The sequence below is a fragment of the Podarcis raffonei genome, chromosome 4 (genome assembly GCF_027172205.1).
Source record: "Podarcis raffonei isolate rPodRaf1 chromosome 4, rPodRaf1.pri, whole genome shotgun sequence".
NCBI classification, from domain to species: domain Eukaryota; kingdom Metazoa; phylum Chordata; class Lepidosauria; order Squamata; family Lacertidae; genus Podarcis; species Podarcis raffonei.
Genome location: NC_070605.1, coordinates 9800770 through 9823169, shown reverse-complemented (window position 1 = coordinate 9823169; position 22400 = coordinate 9800770). Strand labels below are relative to the sequence as shown.

The 22400-nt window shown below is 45.8% G+C and overlaps 1 protein-coding gene across 1 annotated transcript in view; it reads right to left on the bottom strand.

Moving 5' to 3' along the window:
- Window positions 1-1176: 1176 nt before the first annotated feature.
- Window positions 1177-22400, bottom strand: part of MOGAT2 (monoacylglycerol O-acyltransferase 2) — a 41548-nt gene continuing 20324 nt past the window's right edge. Inside the window, exons 3-6 of the mRNA XM_053385416.1 lie at window positions 12601-12805; window positions 10480-10654; window positions 9400-9599; window positions 1177-1371 (exon numbers count right to left, since the gene is read on the bottom strand). Of these exons, the coding sequence (XP_053241391.1) occupies window positions 1217-1371; window positions 9400-9599; window positions 10480-10654; window positions 12601-12805 (735 nt within the window). The 3' untranslated portion in view covers window positions 1177-1216. The remainder of the gene's footprint in view (window positions 1372-9399; window positions 9600-10479; window positions 10655-12600; window positions 12806-22400) is intronic.

The following is a 22400-nucleotide window of genomic DNA, read 5'->3' as shown; positions in this document are numbered from 1 at the left end:
AAATGTGCTGAGCAATAGATTTTCTAACGGTAAAACCTCTGTTTTATGCGCATGTGACAACAAATCAATAGAATCCCTTTATCATATCTTGTTTAATTGTCCTTTATATATTGTTCCCCGATCAAGGATTCTGAGTTCAATCATTTTGGAAACTGTTGCTAAACCACCTGAATTACATCTAGCCTATCTACTCCAGGACATTGACTCTTATAGAACATTACAGGTTGCCAGATTCCTGAATTCAGTTCTTTCATATAAAAGACTTCATGGAATGCTGCATGACTATTAAAAAATCTAGTAAACTCTATCCACCATCTTTATATTCAAGGCCACAATATGGTACATCTAGAGATTGTATGTAACGTGAAGGAGATTATGTGTTGAAATATTTTAGTTGATATTTTAGAATGTAAAATGCTATTTTATTTATTGATTGGTTTTACCTTGTGGGCTTATAGCCGAATAAAGTATTATCTATCTATCTATCTTCCCTAAACAGGGCTGCCTTCAGATGTCTTCTAAAAGTCTGGTAGTTGTTGTTCTCTTTGACATATGGTGGGAGGTCATTCCACAGGGAGGGCGCCACTACCGAGAAGGCCCTCTGCCTGGTTCCCTGTAGCTTTGCTTCTCGCAGTGAGGGAACCGCCAGAAGGCCCTCGGTGCTGGACCTCAGTGTCCGGGCAGAACGCTCCTTCAGATATACTGGACTGAGGCGGCTTAGGGCTTTAAAGGTCAGCACCAACACTTTGAACTGTGCTCGGAAACAGTTCAATGCGTTCCAGATGTCCGTTCTTAAACCAAAACCATTTTTAATCCGAGGTGTGCTTTCCCTAATGAGGCCTCCCACCGCCAGTGCCCTTCCACCGTTCAAATTCCGTTCTTAGACCGAGGTAAAGTTCTCAAACCAAGACACTATTCCTGGTTTTGCGGAGTTCGCAAACCAAACTGTTCTTAAACCGGACTGTTCTTAAACCGAGGTACCCCTGTATATATTTAAAGTAGATAAATAAATGAGCAAATGAAGTTAATATGGATATGCAGAAGATATTAAAAATAAATTTAAGGAATCTCAGAAAGAGGGGGAAGGAAGTCAAGTTTTGAAACCTTAAAATGATTGTAAAATTAATGAAATGTATAAAACTGAAAAGCATAAATATTTTATTTTATTTATTTTTTTAAACGTGGGCAAGGGAATGGAAAGGACGGCTTCCTTGTTTCAAATGAAAGAAAGGTGCTTATCCTCTGGGACTCCATACTTCAACTTGTGCTCTTCAAAGAGCTTGCAGAGTTCCTCCATGTAGAGCTCGTGCAACTTGTCCACCTCCTCTTGGCTGGGGTTGGGGCGCTTTTCAACTTGGATAGGTTTTCCAACTGCGGGCGGGTGGAGAGAAAAAGACAGCAAAGAGAGGTTAAGAAAACTCAGGCGATAAGGTAAAAAAGAAATGGGATTGCTTTAAAAACCACCTGACAAAATAGGGTTCCAAAAATAATACTTGGTTGTGCTTAGATTAATTTCACAGATATAATTGGGGGGGACGGATGGACTGATATTATTAAATGAATGCAGAATATTTGTCACTTAAGAGAAGTGTTGAAGCCACAAAGAGATAGAGGGAAGTCAACTAATATAGAAGGGATTCAAACTACTTTTCCGGATCAGAAAGAAAGTGACTGGAAAGAAAGAAAGAAAGAAAGAAAGAAAGAGAAAGAAAGAAAGAAAGAAAGAAAGAAAGAAAGAAAGAAAGAAAGAAAAGGAGGATTACAAATGTATTTCTTTCGTAGAACTGGCGTATAGAATATTCAAAGTACTGTTTGTATTCTGTGAACAATTTTGTGCACTTGACTAATTATTTTTCGTGTTTTATTATTATTTCTCATTTTTCTTTTTTTCTTTTCCTTTCTTTCTTCTTCTCCTCCTCTCTCTTTTCTTTTTATTTTCTTTTTAGATATTTTCTTTTTATGTATTTCTTCTTTCTATTTTTGAATATTTGGATGTAATGTTTAATTTATACTTTTTGGTATTTCCCCCCCCCCCAAAATGCAATAAAGATAATCAGCCAGAGCTGTTGACCTTTGGGGGGGGGAGGATGAGCCAAAGTTGTTTGGGTTTGGGGCTTGGCGCCAGGAAGCGGCAGGGCCGGGAATCCAGCGAGACCTGCCTGCCTTCCCTCTGAAAGGCTGTGCTAATTGTGTTTGTCAGACAACAATGGGCTAACACGGTTTCCGACCAACATCCCATTAAGTGTCTCCTCCGCTGCCGAGATGGCGAAAGTCCGTCTAAACACGGAGAAGGTCCAAACAAGCTGTCAAACAATTATGGGCAACCACTGCCTGTCAAATCCTATCAGAGAGGATGGTGTTACCTGTACAAAACTGTCTTTTTGAATTAACCTGATGTTATTGTGGCCGGCTCCAGCGATAATTACCGCGCCACGGTGAATTCAGTCCTAGAAACGTTCTCTCGGTGTTTGGCATCAGGCAGGAGAATCATTACTAGTATTAAACGACCTTGTGCTTGGTTGCAGAATAGGATCCCCAATTGTTGGAGAACATAGCTATCAACCGTCCCTTATTTGGCGGGAAACTCCCTTATCCCAGCGCCGTGTCCCGCTGCTGTCCCTCCTTATTGATGATGTCCCTTAAATTTCCCAGGTTTCAAAGAAAGCAGCTCCTCTCCCTCCCTCCCTGCCGGCCAGGGAGGAGGGAGGCTCCAACTGTGTTGCTTGGCTGCGTTGCTCACCCAATAAGAAGTCTAAGAATGACTGGGGGTGGAGCTTGCATGCCTTGTGCTGATCAAATCAGCTGCGTTGCCTGGGGACTCGCCTTTGCTCAGCGCTTCCCAGCGGAGAGGGGACGGTGGTTTTCCTTGAGGCTTTGTTTGGCTGCTGGCTGGGCTTTCTGCCTTTGGCTCAGAGGGGCTCAGAAGTTGAACATACCTGTGCTGAGTGCTCAGATCAGAATCGGATGGATACGTCATTGACAGCCCACTCACCCTTGCCGGGGAAAAGGTCTGTCTGGAGCGGTGGCACATGGTGGGGGAAAAGGAAAGGAGATCTCGTGGGAGGGAGGGAGGCTGTGTGTGTGTGGCTAGTTAATGCAAGCTGAGGGGGGTTTTGAATGCTGGACGCCATTTTGTTGCATGTGTTGCTGCAAACTTTGCAGTGCAAAGCCAGGCCGGGGAGCCATCTTAAGTTGAGGCTGCATAGGCCTTGTGGTGCATGTGATTCAGATTCTATTCAGTTGAACCTCTGGTTAGAAAGTTGGTTGGACAGTGTTCTCGAAGCTACCAGCATGAGTTTGACCAGACTGCAGGAGGACAGGAAGACTGGAGTGCCTGGAAGAGGTGAGGCTGCAGGTCCCTTATTTTGGCGGCTGGTCCCTTATTTTCAAGGCTGCTGGTCCCCTATTTTCAAATCTGTAAGTTGACAGCTATGGTTGGAAAAGGGGGTCTTTAAGCTAATGAATGCTTTTGTCTCTCACTTTTCCAATCTTAAGTTTCGCACATTCCGCTATTTCCATTTAACGTCCTCATGAAAATTCAGCATTATGGTGCAAATTACTCCAAATATACCGTACATTTTTCTGTAGGTAATTTTGCCCAATGCACATGTTTTTGCAAAGCCAATCCCTTTATATCAGGCATAGGCAAACTCAGCCCTCCAGATGTTTTGGGACTATAATTCCCACCATCCTTGACCACTGGTCCTGTTAGCTAGGGATGATGGGAGTTGTAGTCCCAAAACATCTGGAAGGCCGAGTTTGCCTATGCCTGCTTTATATAATGAATTTTGTCTGCTATTTTCATAAATATCTACATTTCTACTTGCGTTTTACGCAAGTGTCCGCATTTATTGTGCACATTACTTGGCTGAAGAACTGAACTGAAAAATTGGGAGGTATGTGGATTTTGAAGAATGACCGTTTTGGTTTGCCCATTGTTTTGGAAAATGTGACTTGGATAAAGGCCTATGCACACTTCCTCTCGTCTTGCGGCTCTCCCCCAGGGAAAACTGCTTTCTAGTGCTCAATCAGAGCAAATGGCGATTGGGGTTTTCTCCGGATTGACATTTGCTCCAATGTAGCACTAAAGAGCGAGTTTTCCGTAGGGAAGGAACGAAAAGCGGATTAAGGAGATAAAGTACGGGAAGGAACGAGCAAGGGGAAAACACTTAGAAAGTGAAGTGGAAAACTGCTTAGACCCAGGCTTTCTAGGCATGAGCAGACTTTCATAGAATCATAGAGTTGGAAGAGACCACAAGGGCCATTGAGTCCAACCCCCTGCCAAGCAGGAAACACCATCAGAGCACTCCTGACATATGGTTGTCAAGCCTCTGCTTAAAGACCTCCAAAGAAGGAGACTCCACCACACTCCTTGGCAGCAAATTCCACTGTCAAACAGCTCTTACTGTCAGGAAGTTCTTCCTAATGTTTAGGTGGAATCTTCTTTCTTGTAGTTTGGATCCATTGCTCCGTGTCCGCTTCTCTGGAGCAGCAGAAAACAACCTTTCTCCCTCCTCTATGTGACATCCTTTTATATATTTGAACATGGCTATCATATCACCCCTTAACCTCCTCTTCTCCAGGCTAAACATGCCCAGCTCCCTTAGCCGTTCCTCATAAGGCATCGTTTCCAGGCCTTTGACCATTTTGGTTGCCCTCCTCTGGACACGTTCCAGTTTGTCAGTGTCCTTCTTGAACTGTGGTGCCCAGAACTGGACACAGTACTCCAGGTGAGGTCTGACCAGAGCAGAATACAGTGGCACTATTACTTCCCTTGATCTAGATGCTATACTGGTATTGATGCAGCCCAGAATTGCATTGGCTTTTTTAGCTGCCGCGTCACACTGTTGGCTCATGTCAAGTTTGTGGTCAACCAAGACTCCTAGATCCTTTTCACATGTACTGCTCTCAAGCCAGGTGTCACCCATCTTGTATTTGTGCCTCTCATTTTTTTTGCCCAAGTGCAATACTTTACATTTCTCCCTGTTAAAATTCATCTTGTTTGTTTTGGCCCAGTTCTCTAATCTGTCAAGGTCGTTTTGAAGTGTGATCCTGTCCTCTGGGGTGTTAGCCACCCCTCCCAGTTTGGTGTCATCTGCAAATTTGATCAGGATGTCCTTGAGTCCATCATCCAAGTCGTTGATAAAGATGTTGAATAAGACCGGGCCCAAGACAGAACCCTGTGGCACCCCACTAGTCACTCTTCTCCAGGATGAAGAGGAACCATTGATGAGCACCCTTTGGGTTCGGTCAGTCAGCCAGTTACAAATCCACTGAGTGGTAGCATAGTCAAGACCACATTTTACCAGCTTCTTTACAAGAATATCATGGCCACCTTGCCAAATGCCTTGCTGAAATCAAGGTAGGCTACATCCACTGCGTTCCCTTCATCTACCAGGCTTGTAATTCTGTCAAAAAATGAGATCAGGTTAGTCTGACATGACTTATTTTTCAGAAATCCATGCTGACTATTGGTGATCACAGCATTCCTTTCTAGGTGCTCACAGACTGTTTGCTTAATGATCTGCTCCAGAATCTTCCCTGGTATTGATGTCAGACTGACTGGGCGGTAATTATTTGGGTCCTCTCTTTTCCCCTTTCTGAAAATAGGGACAACATTTGCCCTCCTCCAGTCTGCCGGGACTTCGCCTGTTCTCCAGGAATTCTCAAAGATGACTGCCAGTGGTTCTGAGGTCACATCTGCCAGTTCTTTTAATACTCTTGGATGCAGTGCATCTGGCCCTGGAGACTTGAATACATCTAAACTAGCCAAGTATTCTCGTACTATCTCCTTAGTTATTCTGGGCTGTGTTTCCTCTGCTGAATCATTTGCTCCAAATTCTTCAGGTCGGGCATTGTTTTCTTTATCGGAGAAGACTGAGGCAAAGAAGGCATTGAGGAGTTCAGCCCTTTCTGTGTCCCCTGTTTGCATTTCACCATCTTCTCCTCTGAGTGACCCCACTGTTTCTTTGTTCTTCCTTTTGCTACGAACATACCCATAGAAGCCTTTTTTGTTGCTTTTAACCTCTCTAGCAAGCCTGAGTTCATTCTGTGCTTTAGCTTTTCTGACTTTGTGTCTACACGTGCTGGCTATTTGTTTGAATTCCTCTTTGGTGGTTTCCCCCCTTTTCCATTTTTTGTACACATCCTTTTTTAATCTTAACTCAGTTAAAAGTTCTTTAGATAGCCACCCTGGCTTCTTTAGGCACCTTCCATGTTTCCGTCTCATTGGTATTGCCTGAAGTTGTGCTTTTACTATCTCCCTCTTAACAAACTCCCAGCCATCATGAACTCCCTTTCCTTTTAGTATTACTGTCCATGGGATCTCACCCAGCACTTCCCTAAGTTTTATGAAGTCGGCTTTCTTAAAGTCAAGAAATTGAGTCCTAGTATGCTTGGCTGCTCCTTTCCGCTGTATAGTAAACTTCAGAAGAGCATGATCACTCGCGCCTAATGATCCTTCCACTTCTACCCCACTAACCAGGTCATCAACATTGGTTAGGACCAGATCTAAAATGGCTGTTCCTCTTGTTGCTTCTCCCACTTTCTGGACAATGAAGTTGTCTGCAAGGCCAGTGAGGAATCTGTTTGACCTTGTGCTCTTGGCTGAGTTTGACATCCAACAAATATCCGGGTAATTGAAGTCCCCCATTACTACTATCTCCCTTCCTTTTGCATGCTTGGCCATCTGTTCCAGGAAGGCATCATCTATGTCCTCCATTTGGCTTGGGGATCTATAGTAAACTCCCACAATGAGGTCACTGTTATTCTTCTCTCCCTTAATTTTGACCCAAATGCTCTCACTTTGGCTTTGAGGTTCTAAATCTTGGATCTCTTCACAGGTATACACATCCCTGACATATAACGCCACTCCTCCTCCTTTCTTGTCTGGTCTGTTTCTCTGAAATAGATTGTATCCCTCCATTATTACATTCCAATCATGGGACTTATCCCACCAGGTTTCAGTGATGCCTATTATGTCATATTTAGTTTGCTGTACCAAGAGCTCAAGCTCATCTTGTTTATTTCCCATGCTTTGCGCATTAGTGTACAGACATTGAAGTCCATTAATCATTCCCCCATGTCTCTTATTTAAGGATTTTTTCCTCCCACCACCAGGTCTGTGTGCTGTTTGCTCCATTTGGTCTATGACATTTGGATGATCATCTTCATCAATTGATAGACTCCTACCTTCAGGAGCACTGTCTCCCTCCCCCACATTAGTCAGTTTAAAGCCCTCCTGATGGGGTTTCTGAGATTTTTGGCAAAAACATTCCTCCCAACCGTTGTGAGGTGCAGCCCATCGCTTGCCAGAAGTCCATCTTCAAGAAACTGCAGTCCGTGATCTAAGAATCCAAACCGTCCCTGTTTACAACATTTGCGAAGCCAGCTGTTCACTTCCACTATTTTTCCCTCTCTCCCTGGGCCACGTCGTTCAACTTTGCTTAAGTGGTTTTAATTTACTGAAATTGAGAATGCTTAAATGCCTTGCTGAGTGTTTCATTCTGGAACGTTCCCCAGTAACTCTCATGAGATTGGTTAACTCTGGTCACATGGGAGGTGTCTTATTACATTCTCCATTTGGTTTTGTGCAAGTGACTTGACTCATGGCTGCAGCTCCATGAACGCTGAAGAAGAGGCCATGTTAGATTGCGTTCTCTCTCTCTAATCGCAATAAAGGAGAGGTCTGACAATGTTTCTGTGCGAAACATGTGATGGAAAGAAGGGCAGAAGTTTATGTTCACCCTAAGAAGCAGTAAGGAGAGGTCTACTGGAAGGAGAAAGTGGAAACATCACAGAAGGAACTGCATGGCCAAGCTGGATATTCCACAGAAGGCTGAGCGGAAGAGAGAAAGACACAGTTTGGTTGAATGTTTACGGAAGAATCAGTAATCTAGGGCTTCCATACGTCCTGAATTTCCTGGACATATCTGGGATTTGTCCGTCGGAAATAGCATCTGGGCAGAAATTCCAAACATTGTTTAAAATATCTGGGGAAACCTGGGCAGCCCGTGTTGGACGTGTTGATTTTTTGGCGAATTTTCCCCAAAACAGCTCAAAAGCTTTTTCTTCTTTTTTGAAAAATTGCAAAAAAAACCCTCATCAACTGGCCCCTCCCTATCCAAAAAAGCTCAACAGTTTTTGTGTCTGGATTTTCACTTTTTGAAATATGGGAACCCTATGTAATCTTCAACTAAGAAAAACTAGGCCCACACTTGAATAACTATGTGAATGTAAATACCGTATTTTTCGCTCTATAACACGCACCCGACCATAAAACGCACATAGTTTTTAGAGGAGGAAAACAAGAAAAAAAAATCTAAACGAAACAGTGGATGTATGATTTTTGTGGTTCATGCTGTGGCCACAGACATGTGATCTGACGGTGAGTTTGGGGTAGCCCAATGCAAAAATCCTGAGGATCCATGTGGATCCATGCTTTGTAAGCACGTTTTTGCACCACTGCGGCCCCAGGCAACAGTGGGTATGTGATTTTTTTGGTGCAAGCTGTAGCCATGGACATCATGCTATGTGATCTGATGGTGAATTTGGGGTGACCCAGTGCAAAAATCCTGAGGATCCGTGTGGATCCGTGCTTTGAAACCATGTTTTAAGTGGGGAGGGAAGGAAAAGCACTCAAGGGACAAGGAACACGCGTGGGGTGGGTGGAGAAGGATGCTGTTAATAATGCAGAAGAGGGTTATAAGAGGAGAAGGCTCCTCTCCCCTCCCGCTTTGCTCCTTTAAAGCAAGCAGGCTCTCTGTCCCTCTCTCCTCCCCACTCAGCGGCTCTTCTCCTGCTTTGCTGTTTCAAAGCGAGCCACGGAGGAGGCAAGGAAAGGGAACCATGGATCCTCTGCTCATGACTGCAGCAGATCCCCCCCGCCATCCGTAGGCATTCGCTTCATAACACGCACAGACATTTCCCCTTACTTTCTAGGAGGAAAAAAGTGAGTGTTATGGTGCAAAAAATACGGTACTTTGCATATGTTCTTCATTAGCTATATGTTCTGCAAGCGAAAGCTTTTTTGAATATTTTAACAAGTGTTTGAACCAGGGGTCAGCTAACTTTTTCAGCAGGGGGCCGGTCCACTGTCCCTCAGACCTTGTGGGGGGCCGGACTATATTTTGAAAAAAACATATGAACGAATTCCTATGCCCCACAAATAACCCAGAAATGCATTTTAAATAAAAGCACACATTCTACTCATGTAAAAACATGCTGATTCCCAGACCGTCCGCAGGCCGGAGTTAGAAGGGGATTGGGCCGGATCCGGCCCCCAGGCCTTAGTTTGCCTACCCATGGTTTGGACACTGCTTTAATTTCCAGAAAAGAGTAATCTTCACACAGGATTTGGCTTCCCAGCTGCAGTTTAGCTACTCTCCCAACCAGACTTACCCACAGTGTGGATCGGTCGCCGATACGGAATGAGCCCAAAACTGTACTGAAAGATTCCGCGGGCGTGGAAGAGCGGGAGAGAGATCCCCATGATCTTTTGCAAACGCTCTTGGATCCACCGCAGCCAGCTGCCCTTGGGGTTTTCGACTTGATCAAACAGCTCATTCTCACCGAAGGAAAACACGGGGACAAGAGGAGTGCTGGGGGAGGGGGCAGAGGAATGGAAAAGAAAGTGTTGCGTCATCATCATCATCATCATCATCATAATGCCCGAAGCACAACCAGTGTTTATACCAGGGGCAAGGAGCCCCACCCCAACTTGGACCACTGTCTAGGAGTGGATCTTGGATTTGATGCAGCCCCACTGTGGGTTAAACCACAGAGCCTAGGACTCGCTGATAAGAAGGTCAGCGGTTCGAATCCCTGCAACGAGGTGAGCTCCTGTTGCTCGGTCCCTGCTCCTGCCAACCTAGCAGTTCCAAAGCACGTCAACGTGCAAGTAGATAAATAGGTACCGCTCTGGCGGGAAGGTAAATGGCGTTTCCGTGTGCTTCTCTGGTTTGCCAGAAGCGGCTTAGTCATGCTGGCCACATGACCCGGAAGCTGTACGCCAGCTCCCTCGGCCAATAAAGCAAGATGAGCGCCGCAACCCCAGAGTCGGCCACGACTAGACCTAACGGTCAGGGGTCCCTTTACCTTTACCTATGAGCACGAAAAAGCAAGGCCTGGGGCCCACTGTGGCTCCACCCCTTGCCCTCGATGGTGACTTGTCCAATGTCAACACTGCTTTTGCAATCCAAGGCAGGAAGCAAAAGCAGGAGATTTTCCTGGATCCCTGAAGAGCTGTGCTTGACCTGATGGCTCACCAGTTGTATAAAGTTACAGAGCATAGGCATCAGGACTAGGAGCCATCAATAGCTCTCTCCTCCTCTGTGAATTTCTCTCGCCCTCTTTCAAAGCCCTCCAAGTTGGGGGTCATCACTGCCTCCTGCATTTGCAGGTAGCCGTGCCACCAGAGTTAATGTTTTGTACGGGATTTGCAGAATGCAGTCCTTTGCCTGACAGCGTGCCGCGACTCACCCATGATGTATAGCTAGCCGAACAAACCCCTTCCGGTTTGCCAACAACAGAGTAAAAGCCCCTGGCCGGGCGTCCAGAGCTTCTCGGGCTCCTCCCACAGCGATGGTGAGGACATTTCCTCCTCCTGACCTCCGTAGGACGTTGGCAGCCGTTTCCTTGTCAGATGGGACTAAACCTGGGTATGAAATGCAGGAGACGTGAGAGTAAGCTCCCTGAAAACCATCAGCAGTGTTATTAATAATACTATTATTTTGCCACTGCCCGCTGGCTTGTGGGACATCAGGAGAGGAAGAGGCTAAAGAGCAAACCCTACACAAACCTAGAGTTGGGACCTGTCAGGAATGAGCCAGCTCCAAGCAAAGGTTTGCAGCCAACTGCAGAAAGCAGCCAAGAGCAAAGAGGCTTTGATGTTAGTTAGGCAGGGGAGAGCCGGCAGCTGCAGACTTCGGCCCTTCCTGGCCTTGACGGGCAGGCTGATAAGGCAGTAGCTGAGAGCAGGCTAGAATACAGCTAAAGCTCACAGGAAGCAGAAAAGGGCGCGAATGAACTCAGAGACAGCCTCTCAGAAAAGGAGGAGGTTGGAGCTGATCCACTAAGTCTGAAGAGTCGGTGAATGGGAGGGCTGCTAGATAGGAAGCAAAACAAGAGACGTAAGGGTCGGAAGTTCAATACCTTCTGTCGACGCCGGAAGGAGTCTTCAGAAGGGTCATCTTGAGTAATGAAACCGGAGGCTTTGTCATAGCCGTCCGGAGCTATCTGTTTGTTTTTGCAGTAATCCTCCTTTTTAATTATCTACGCTTACTGTGTTATCAAGCTGGGAACCTGGACTCCTGACAGGGCCAATGAGATGGTTGCATGGCGTCTTGTATGCCTCCTTCCGGCAACTCCTGCAGCCAAGCTGGTGCCAAACATCTTGCTCTGTTTTCCTTTGGGCAACATCAGCGAGACCACGAGGGGGCTCTTGTCATCTGAGCAGCTCAGGACCGCCAGACACACTGCCCAGGCTTGCACCCCAGGGTAGGCACTTCAGTGCTGCAAACACAGGACTTCATCTCTGGAAATGCACTCCATTGTCTCTCAAGGCAGATGGATGCCAACACACTGTTTTGCAATACCCTTTGTGTGCAAAACGTGTAAGTCCTTGTGGTGCCTCAGTTTACCAAATGGAAAGCCTCCAGATACTGGTGGACTACAGTTCCCATCTTTGCTGGCTGGAGCTTGGGGATGATGGGAGTTGGAGTCCAATGACTAATAATAATAATAATAATAATAATAATTTCTTTATACCCTGCCCATCTGGCTGAGTTTCCCCAGCCACTCTGGACTGCTCCCAATGGAATGTTAAAAACAATACAGCATTAAATATTAAAAGCTTCCCTAACCAGGGCTGCCTTTTAAAGATAAGTTAGCTGCTTATTTCCTTGACATCTGATAGCAGGGCATTCCACAGGGCGGGCGCCACTACCGAGAAGGCCCTCTGTCTGGTTCCCTGTAATCTCACTTCTTGCAATGAGGGAACCGCCAGAAGACCCTCGGCACTGGATCTCAGTGTCCGGGCAGAATGATGGGGGTGGAGACGCTCCTTCAGGTATACGAGACCGAGGCCGCTTAGGGCTTTCAAGGTCAGCACCAACACTTTGAATTGTGTTTGGAAATGTACTGGGAGCCAATGTAGGTCTTTCAGGACCTGTGTTATGTGGTCACGGCGGCCACTCCCAGTCACCGGTCTAGCTGCCGCATATTGGATTAGTTGCAGTTTCTGGGTCCCCTTCAAAGGTAGCCCCACATAGAGCGCATTGCAGTAGTCCAAGCGGGAGATAACCAGAGCATGCACCACTTTGGCGAGGCCGTCGGCGGGCAGGTAGGGTCTCAGCCTCCATACCAGGTGGAGCTGGTAAACACCTGCCCTGGACACAGAATTAACCTGTGCCTCCATGGACAGCTGTCATCATCAAACCTTTTATTGGCGTCACATACAAACACCAATGACATCTGAAAGGCCACAGCTACTGCATCTGTTTTTTACTGGGTACAGGGAGCTTACAAAAGCACAGACTGTTTTTGTTATTATTATTTGCACCAACCAGTATCAGCCACCCTGAGCACCACAGCTCTTCTTACCTCCACTCATCAGATAGTCACGGAAAAAGGGGATTCTGAACCAGAGGCTCAGCATCATCAAATGAGGGGTCAGTCCTGGGAAGATCTTGGAAAACCCAGTTGCCTCCGTACAGAAATTGAGGAAGGCCCCAGCCACCAGAACTCCGTGGGGATGGAAACCGAAGATGTAGTTCTTTGTAGGGTCCAGCTCCACCGTCTTCACCAGCTGTAAGAAGACCAAAGTCATTTAGGGCTCCTGCAGGACTCACCTTCTGAACTGGGAGAATGAGAGAACGGAGCAAGACCATTTACCGTATTTTTCGCTCTATAAGACGCACCAGACCACAAGACGCACCTAGTTTTTGGAGGAGGAAAACAAGAAAAAAAAAATTCTGAATCTCAGAAGCCAGAACAGCAAGAGGGATCGCTGTGCAGTGAAAGCAGCAATCCCTCTTGCTGTTCTGGCTTCTGGGATAGCTGTGCAGCCTGCATTCACTCCATAAGACACACACACGTTTCCCCTTACTTTTTAGAAGGGAAAAAGTGAGTCTTATAGAGCAAAAAATACGGTATTTCCTTTTTCTTTTTTCTCAGTAAAAGCACATTACTTCCCCAAGCACATCATGGGAACTGTAGTTTCCCTCACACAGAGCTATATTTCTCAGCAACAAAGTGCAGTTCCTAGGATTCTTTGTGGTGTGTCATGTGAGAGATACATACATACATACATACATACATACATATATGTATATATATATTTTCTAATCAACATTTCAAAATATTCATTTAAACAACCTTAAATCAATGACTTCCCTTCTTCTCTTTCTATGGTTCATTTTACATATTGTAAATCCCTGCATATTTTATATGAACTAAACCATTCAGTATTCCATTGTTACATCCATCAAAACTTATTTACACTGTTGAATTTATCTTAATGCTGCCAGCATTTTTAAATGACCACAATTTTCACCCATATATTCAGCAAACATTTTCCAGTCTTCTTTAAATGTACATTCTTCTTGTTCTCTTATTCTATACGTTAAATCTGCAAGCTGCATGTATTCCATCAGTTTAAGTCGCCACTCTTCTTTAGTTGGGACATCGCTCGTTTTCCATTTTGGGGCTAACGAAAGCTTGATTTCTTTTCAGGCACCCTGAAGTCTTGCAAATGCTCTCCTGACCCTCAGAGTCTGCTTCAGCCACAGTTATTGCCTGGTACACTAGAATCGTAGAATCATTGAACGGTAGAGCTGGAAGGGACCCCAAAGTTCATCTAGTCCAACCCCCTGGAATGCAAGAATCCTGCCCACAGCCATCATTGGGTGGGCTTGAACCGCCAACCTGTTGCGATATTCCGTTCAACCTTAAGAACAGACGTGTAGAATTGTTGTACGTCTCATGAAGAAGAAGAAGAAGAAGAGGAGGAGGAGGAGTTTGGATTTGATATCCCGCTTTATCACTACCTGGAGGAGTCTCAAAGCGGCTAACATTCTCCTTTCCCTTCCTCTCCCACAACAAACACTCTGTGAGGTGAGTGGGGCTGAGAGACTTCAGAGAAGTGTGACTGGCCCAAGGTCACCCAGCAGCTGCATGTGGAGGAGCGGGGAATCGAACCCGATTCACCAGATTACGAGTCTATCAGTCTTAACCACTACACCACACTGGCTCACACCTGTTTGCACTCCAGCACAGCTTGCTGGGAACTTCCATTTCTGTATAGTTTTTGCTTTTGCCGTCTTGCTTTGGACACGAAGGAGGTCGGACATGTTTTCCTTTTGTCCTGATGTATGCTGAATAAGGGACGCGGGTGGCACTGTGGGTTAACCACAGAGCCTAGGACTTGCTGATCAGAAGGTCGGCGGTTCGAATCCCCGTGACGGGGTGAGCTCTCATTGCTCGGTCCCTGCTCCTGCCAACCTAGCAGTTCAAAAGTGCAAGTAGATAAATAGGTACCACTCCGGCAAGAAGGTAAACGGCGTTTCCGTGCGCTGCTCTGGTTCTCCAGAAGCGGCTTAGTCATGCTGGCCACATGACCTGGAAGCTGTACGCCGGCTCCCTCGGCCAATAAAGTGAGATAAGTGCCAGAACCCCAGAGTCGGCCACAACTGGACCTAATGGTCAGGGGTCCCTTTACCTTTACCTTTTAAATATGCTCACACAACTTCTCCTGCTACTTCTGTTGTGTAGCATTTACTCTGCTGAGTAGTGTGCCCCAGCTTCTGTGGTTCAGGTCGCAGATGTTGCACCAAGGACTGTAGATCGCCTGACACACCGGCCGGTGGGCTGGAGCCAGCTGGGGACCTGCCAATTGCCCCCATTTCCTTGGTTGCATGCCCACACAACCATCTGGTTAATAGCCAATGCACTGCCCCATTGTGCCACAACCGCCATTCAGAGAGCTCACCCCGGAGATTGTTTAATGGTGTTTCCCTGTTTTCTGACCGTGGGGGCACAGCTCCTCTCTGCCCCGAATTAAAATCAGAAGCACACTTTGCTCTAACCGCAGAAAAGGTTGGTGTTTAGATAGTGTGGGAGTTTAAGCTGCCCACTTGCTGTAAGGAAACTGGTGAGAAAGGGGACCATTGGCTACCTGGGATAGTGAGTCAGAAACAAAAAGGATGCTTAAAATAACCTTTGTAGACATCAGAGAGAACTTGTTGACTTGCCATTTATAAACTCTATTTTTGGAACGAAGCCCAGTGCCTTTAATGAGAACTTGGTGAACAAAGGACAGATAAGAGGACTGAATTATATCTAATTATATCCAATATAATTGGATAGAATATATAAAAAATAGAAAATTGTCCAGTAGCACCTTAAAGGTAAAGGTAAAGGGACCCCTGACCATTAGGTCCAGTCGTGTCCGACTCTGGGGTTGCGGCGCTCATCTCGCTTTATTGGCCGAGAGAGCCGGTGTACAGCTTCCGGGTCATGTGGCCAGCATGAATAAGTCGCTTCTGGCGAACCAGAGCAACGCACGGAAATGCCGTTTACCTTCCCGCCGGAGTGGTACCTATTTATCTACTTGCACTTTGATGTGCTTTCAAACTGCTAGGTTGTCAGGAACAGGGACCGAGCAACAGGAGCTCACCCTGTCACAGGGATTCGAACCGCCGACCTTCTGATTGGCAAGCCCTAGGCTCTGTGGTTTACACCACAGCGCCACCCCGCATCCATGTAGCACCTTAGAGACCAACTAAGTTTGTTCTTGGTATAAGCTTTCGTGTGCATGCACACTTCTTCAGATTTTTTAAATATATTTTGACTGCATCAGACCAACACGGCTACCTACCGGACAGATAATAATATGGGGGGACCGGACGCCTCCTGTGTGTTAACAATATAAAAACTTTGCTACAGAAGATGTGAGCCACAGAAACAACGACTGATCAGTCTGAGAATAAGGATGGAGAATATTAGTTTTGAATTGGAAAAATAGCCAAAAATGCAGAGACATGAATGAGGATGATCATCTCTAGACATCCGGAACATGGGAAGTCCCTCCCAAAAATCTTTATTATTGGAATATACAATTGGTGGTATTGTTATTCTTGTAATTTGGACTGATTTAATTTGTCATTAATTGGAAGATTGTTGTTGAAAATGAAGAAAATTTTAACAAAAAAAAAAATACCTTTGTAAAACAACAACACCATCTATCATAAAGACACTGCAGTCTCCCTTGTGCCTCATTCCTGAAAGTAAACATGGACCCTGGGCAAGCGTCAGGAACCCCAGAAATCTCGCACCACTCAGAAATTGGGGTGACAATAGGAGACGGCCTTTCAAACTATTGGATCTATTGTGCTCAGTCAAGACTTATTGGCAATGGCTCTCCAGGGTTTCAGAGCAGGATCAGAATCTTGCTGATCCGCTGCAAACCACCCTGAGATCTGCTCAGGGATTGCATTCCCCCATCTATGCTCGCTCAATCTCCTCCATCTATAGAACTGGCATTGTGACAGATGCCACCGTTCCACAACTGTGTTGTTGTTGTTGTTGTTGTTTAGTCGTGTCTGACTCTTCGTGACCCCCTGGACCAGAGCATGCCAGGCACTCCTGTCTTTCACTGCCTCCCGCAGTTTGGTCAGACTCATGTTTGTAGCTTCGAGAACACTGTCCCACCATCTCGTCCTCTGTCGCCCCCTTCTCCTTGTGCCCTCCATCTTTCCCAACATCAGGGTCTTTTCCAGGGAATCTTCTCTTCTCATGAGGTGGCCAAAGTATTGGAGCCTCAGCTTCAGGATCTGTCCTTCCAGTGAGCACTCAGGGCTGATTTCCTTCAGAATGGATCGGTTGGATCTTCTTGCAGTCCATGGGACTCTCAAGAGTCTCCTCCAGCACCATAATTCAAAAGCATCAATTCTTCGGTGATCAGCCTTCTTTATGGTCCAGCTCTCACTTCCAATACATCACTAATGGGAAAACCATGGCTTTAACTATACAGACCTTTGTTGGCAAGGTGATGTCTCTGCTTTTTAAGATGCTGTCCAGGTTTGCCATTGCCTTTCTCCCAAGGAGCAGGCGTCTTTTAATTTCGTGACTGCTGTCACCATCTGCAGTGATCCACAATGGTAGGAAACAAATCTTTTAGCATTGCAGTGGCTAAACTTTGGAACTCCCTGCCTATTGAAATCAAGCAGGTATAATCTTCCTGTTGCGAGCTAAAAACATTTTGGCTTAAGCAAGCCTGACCACACATGTAGCAGTTGCAGGTGTTGCTAATTCGTTTTTAGTTTATTGTAATTGTAACATTTTCAACTGTGTTTTATTGACAATTCCCAAGTTTTGCTTTGCAAAACCTCTCCGGGGTTTTATGACAACTGAGCAGTGTATAAATGTTGTTGAATCAATGAACTTTAAAACCAATAAATGCCATCGGGTCCTGATTTACATTTTGCCCAACTCCGGGAGCAGATTCCAGGGTTAGATGGGGAGACTGTCCTTTATTTCCCATTAAGACATTTCCCTTTTGGGCACTGATTTCTTGGAACAAGCTAGTGGGGAGGGTGGCTGAGTTAGATAACCTAACAGCCTCCCCTTGTTTTATTTCTAAGAATCTCCCTCTGCCTGGAGCTCATTTATCCACAACAACATCAGGCACTCTCAGATCCCAGTGGCCGATGACTGGCTTCCCTTGCCCATCTTCCTGATTAATGAGTCTTTTACAAATCAATGAGACTTTTCAGAGCACAGGCTGTGAGCTTTCGTGCCTAGACCATCACCACGGCTGTTTGCTTTTCCTCACAGTGTCATTTCAGTGAGAGCAGGATGAGGAGGGAATTTTCTCTGGTTTTGCAATGTCCCCAGCCTGGAACATCTGGTTTCATGCTTGGATACCCTTCTTCTCCACCAATGTTTCCTGTGGAGTCTGGTCCAGTGGGGCAAATGGGACTCAGCCTTCCCTCCACCAACTGAATTGTATAATTGTTGAGTTGGATGGGAACCCCAAGTGTCATCCAGCCCAACCCCACACACAATGCAAGAATCCCAGCTAAGGAATCCCCTGAGCATCCAATCTCTGTTTAGAAAGCTGCAAAGAAGGAGAACCATAGCTGTCAACCGTCCGTTATTTGGCGGGAAAGTCCCTTATCCCAGCGCTGGGTCCCGCTGCTGTCCCTTATTGATGATGTCCCTTAAATTTCCCGGGTTTCAAAGGAAGCAGCTCCTCTCCCTCCCTCCCTGCCGGCCAGGGAGGAGGGAGGCTCCAATGTGTTGCTCGGCTGCGTTGCTCACCCAATAAGGAGTCTAAGAACGACTGGGGGGTGGAGCTTGCATGCCTTGTGCCGATCAAATCAGCCGTGTTGCCTGGGGACTCGCCTTTGCTCAGCGCTTCCCAGCGGAGATGTGACGGTGGTTTTCCTTGCTGCATCCCCTTTGCCGGGTTGCTGCGCTGTGGGAACCACCGCTTGAGGCTTCGTGTGGCTGCTGGCTGGGCTTTCTACCTTTGGCTTGGAGGGGCTCAGAAGTCGAACATACCTGTGCCTGGAAAATCCCTTATTTTGGCTGCTGATCCCTTATTTTCAAGGCTGCTGATCCCTTATTTTCGAGGCTGCTGGTCCCTTATTTTCAAATCTATGTTGACAGCTATGGGCCAGACTTGCCCACGGCACCCCTGACCATCCTTCAAGACTCCTCAGGGTCCCATGGCACACTGGTTCAAAACCACTGTCCTAAGGAAAAGCAGGACATTTGGGGATCAAATCAGAAACCGAGACCGTTTCTGTAAATCCAGGGCTCTCCCTGGAAAATAGAGACTTAGAGGGACCTCAGCTGTCGGTGCACTTTCCCAATTTCAGTGGCCAAAGAGTAATCTCTGTCCGACAGCGGAGGGGGGCGGTGTACAAACAAACTTGCTGTCCAATGACCAGGATCCTGCTGCCTTCTCACCTCCCCTGCCCTGTTGCCTTAGGCAAACAACACACTCCGAAGAGCCATTAAGCAAGATTACCTTGTATAACAACCTGGAGAGTGTTACGTAAGGCCTCCAGGCTCTTCTTAGGATGCGAGGGCCGGTACCATGGCAACCAGGAGCTGGGAGAGGGATGGGAGACCTCCTCTCTGGCAAAGGAGGGTAAACAGGGCAGGCTAATCATTAAAGAGAAACGTCCACTGTTTAATGGATGTGCTCAGGCAATGATGCTTACTCCACAGATGCTCAAAACAAAAAAATTTTTTCCTTCCAGTAGCACCTTAAAGACCAACTAAGTTAGTTCTTGGTATGAGCTTTCGTGTGCATGCACACTTCCTCAGATACACTGAAACAGAAGTTGCCAGATCCCTCTATATAGTGAGAAGGTGGGGAGGGGTATTACTCAGAAGGGTGGTGGGAATGGGTGATTGGCAGATAGCTGTGATGAGCCTGTTGACGACTCTTAACGACTGCAATAGGTCTTACAGGAAAAAGCAAGGGGTGCGAAGGTGAAAAATGGCTTTGTCATGTATAATGAGATAAGAATCCAATGTCTTTGTTCAGACCAGGTCTCTCCATGGTTTTAAGTTTGGTAATGAGTTGCAATTCAGCAGCTTCTCTTTCCAGTCTATTTCTGAAATTCCTTTGTAGTAAAACAGCTACTTTGAGATCTTGTATAGAATGTCCTGGGAGATTGAAGTGTTCTCCTACTGGTTTCTCTGTCTTGTGATTCTTGATGTCTGATTTACGTCCGTTTATTCTTTGGCGTAAGGTTTGGCCTGTTTGTCCAATATAGAGAGCTGAAGGACACTGTTGGCATTTGATGGCATATACAATGTTTGTTGGGGATGACTACTCCCAAGTAGAACATGAAGATCCCTGTTGGATCAGGTTCATGACCAGATGCCTTTGGGAAGACCCCAAGCAGGATTCAAACACAAGAGTACCCTCCCCTTCTGTGGTTTCCAGCAACTGATGTCCCCCCCCCCAAATCATTTTTATTAGAATTTATAACAATCCAAATTCAGATTTCTCCGAATCTCAAGACTTTCCCCCATTCCCTCTGTGGATCCTATTGTCAATATTTTCAACTACGTATTATTCCATAATCTATATTTTGTACCCATCTATATCATCCATGGTATTTGTTACAAGTGTGATTAAAATCCTGCTAATGTTTTAATTGTTGTCTATCACATGACGGTAAATGTTTTGACTCCACAGTGTGGGAAGTGACGGAGACAGGATGTTTGTGTTACTGTGTTCCATGAACTGGGACTATTGTCCTTCATTCTTTTTCTCTTTGCTTTCTGATGCTAGAGAGAGAGAGAGCCATGCTGCAGTGCTCCGTGTGTGTTTATATGTAAATAAAGTAGATTAGCCAAAATGCTGAGTTGCTGAGGTCTGTCACACAAACTGCGCCAACTCTGCGGATCCCTAAGTGTGCCAATGTCTGTTGGCATCGGTCGCTGTGATGTTTAGGCAGAAGAAAGCTTTTGAAGCTCCAGAACGATCGACCAGGAGGGAGGGAACATGCCAGTCGGGCATGTGTCTCTGCCAAGGTCCTACTCAAGTGTAGGCTGAGCTCCTGACAGTGGCGTCTACCCTTTGGAACTCCCCTCCCCATGAATATTAGGCAGGTGCCGTCTGTGTTTTCTTTTCGGCGCCTGCTGAAAGCCTTCCTCTTCCAACCGGTCTCTTAAGTACAGCTCTTTCCCCATCCACCTCTGTACTGGGAGTGTTCTTTTCAGGTGATTTAGTTGTTGATTTTTCCAGCCCTTTAGCCTAAGTGATGGGTTCTCCTCATAGCTGTCAACTTACAGATTCTTCTCTTCCTGGTTTCTGATTCTCCCGGTCATTCTCACCATTTCGGCATAGTCCATCATCTTCAACAACCATTCGTCTCTGGTCTGGACTTTCTCTTCTTTACATCTCTGGGCCAGTAGCATCCATGCTGCTATGGTTGCATACATAAATAGTTGTTTTCTCTCTCTTTTTAATTTTTTTTTATTAAGTTTATTTTACAACACATACACACACACTCATAAAACTAAAACTAAACATAAAATTAATAATATACAATCAAAATCCAAACAAAAAACAAAGAAATACAAATAAAACATATTAACATACGGAAACTTACACAGATCAAATAGTCAACATATATATATATAGAATATTTCAGTTCTTCTTTTCTTCCAATTGACTTCATCCTCAACACAGTTTTCTTTTTATCTTTGGTAAACTGTCTCCTTCTTACTTCCTTATCACCCCATTTTCTTTCTGTTTTTAGCATTTATACCATAATTTATTTTGCAGAAGTTAATCAAAACAAGTCCAAGTATTAATTTGAGGGCACTGCTTTTTAAGGTATTCTCTATATTTTCCCCGTTCTTTCTTTGAAATTATGCTTGGGCTGGCCACTAATGGCTTCTGTCAATCTAGGCAATTCAATATACAGTGGTACCTCGGGTTACATACGCTTCAGGTTACAGACTCCGCTAACCCAGAAATAGTACCTTGGGTTAAGAACGTTGCTTCAGGATGAGAACAGAAATCGGGTTCCGGCAGGGCGGCAGCAGCAGGAGGCCCCATTAGCTAAAGTGGTGCTTCAGGTTGAGAACAGTTTCAGGTTAAGAACGGACCTCCGGAACAAATTAAGTACTTAACCCGAGGTACCACTGTAGTAAAATAATTTATCTCGCCACTCTCTTTTTGACAGTATTGTTTCTCCCCCCCCCCCCCCCCGATTTTTGGCAATTAGTGTTCTCACAGCCCCTGTAGCATAAAGGAATATTTTCTTATTTTCTCTGGCTATAAATAGTTGTCATATCTCAATCCATTGGTGCTTCCTTCCAGAGCTGCAGAAAACCGGCTGGCTCCATCTTCTGTGTGACAGTCGTACAGATATCACACCTCCTTTGTGTGTCTCTTCGTCTCCAGGCTAAACATGCCCAACGTGCCTCTTTCTCTCTTGGAGCGCCACTTCCTGGATAAACAAAGGGTGGGTGGGCAGGTGCCCAGGTCCCATCATCACTTCACCTCTTTATCCCCAGACACACTCCCTCGATTGTGCCACAGAGATATTATGGGAAGATTAGAGGGCTCTGGTTAATCTCTCGGGAGTGACTAAGCCTCAGGTAAGAAACCTTCGACACACAGCTCCACACCGGGAGGGTGGCAAGGAAATCCAGCTCTCGCCTCTGGAATTGGCAGGCACCTGACTGGCGCGTCGAGAGCCAATGGAAGAACCGCACGTCCAAAAGACCGGTCTGGGAAAATGACAGCTCCGGGTTGAAAAATACTCCGAGTCAAGAGTGGATTTCATGCTCTTTATTCAGCTCATAGTGGTGAGGAGGAATGGAAGTTCCCCCAGAATGTCTGCTTTATATATATTATTTACACA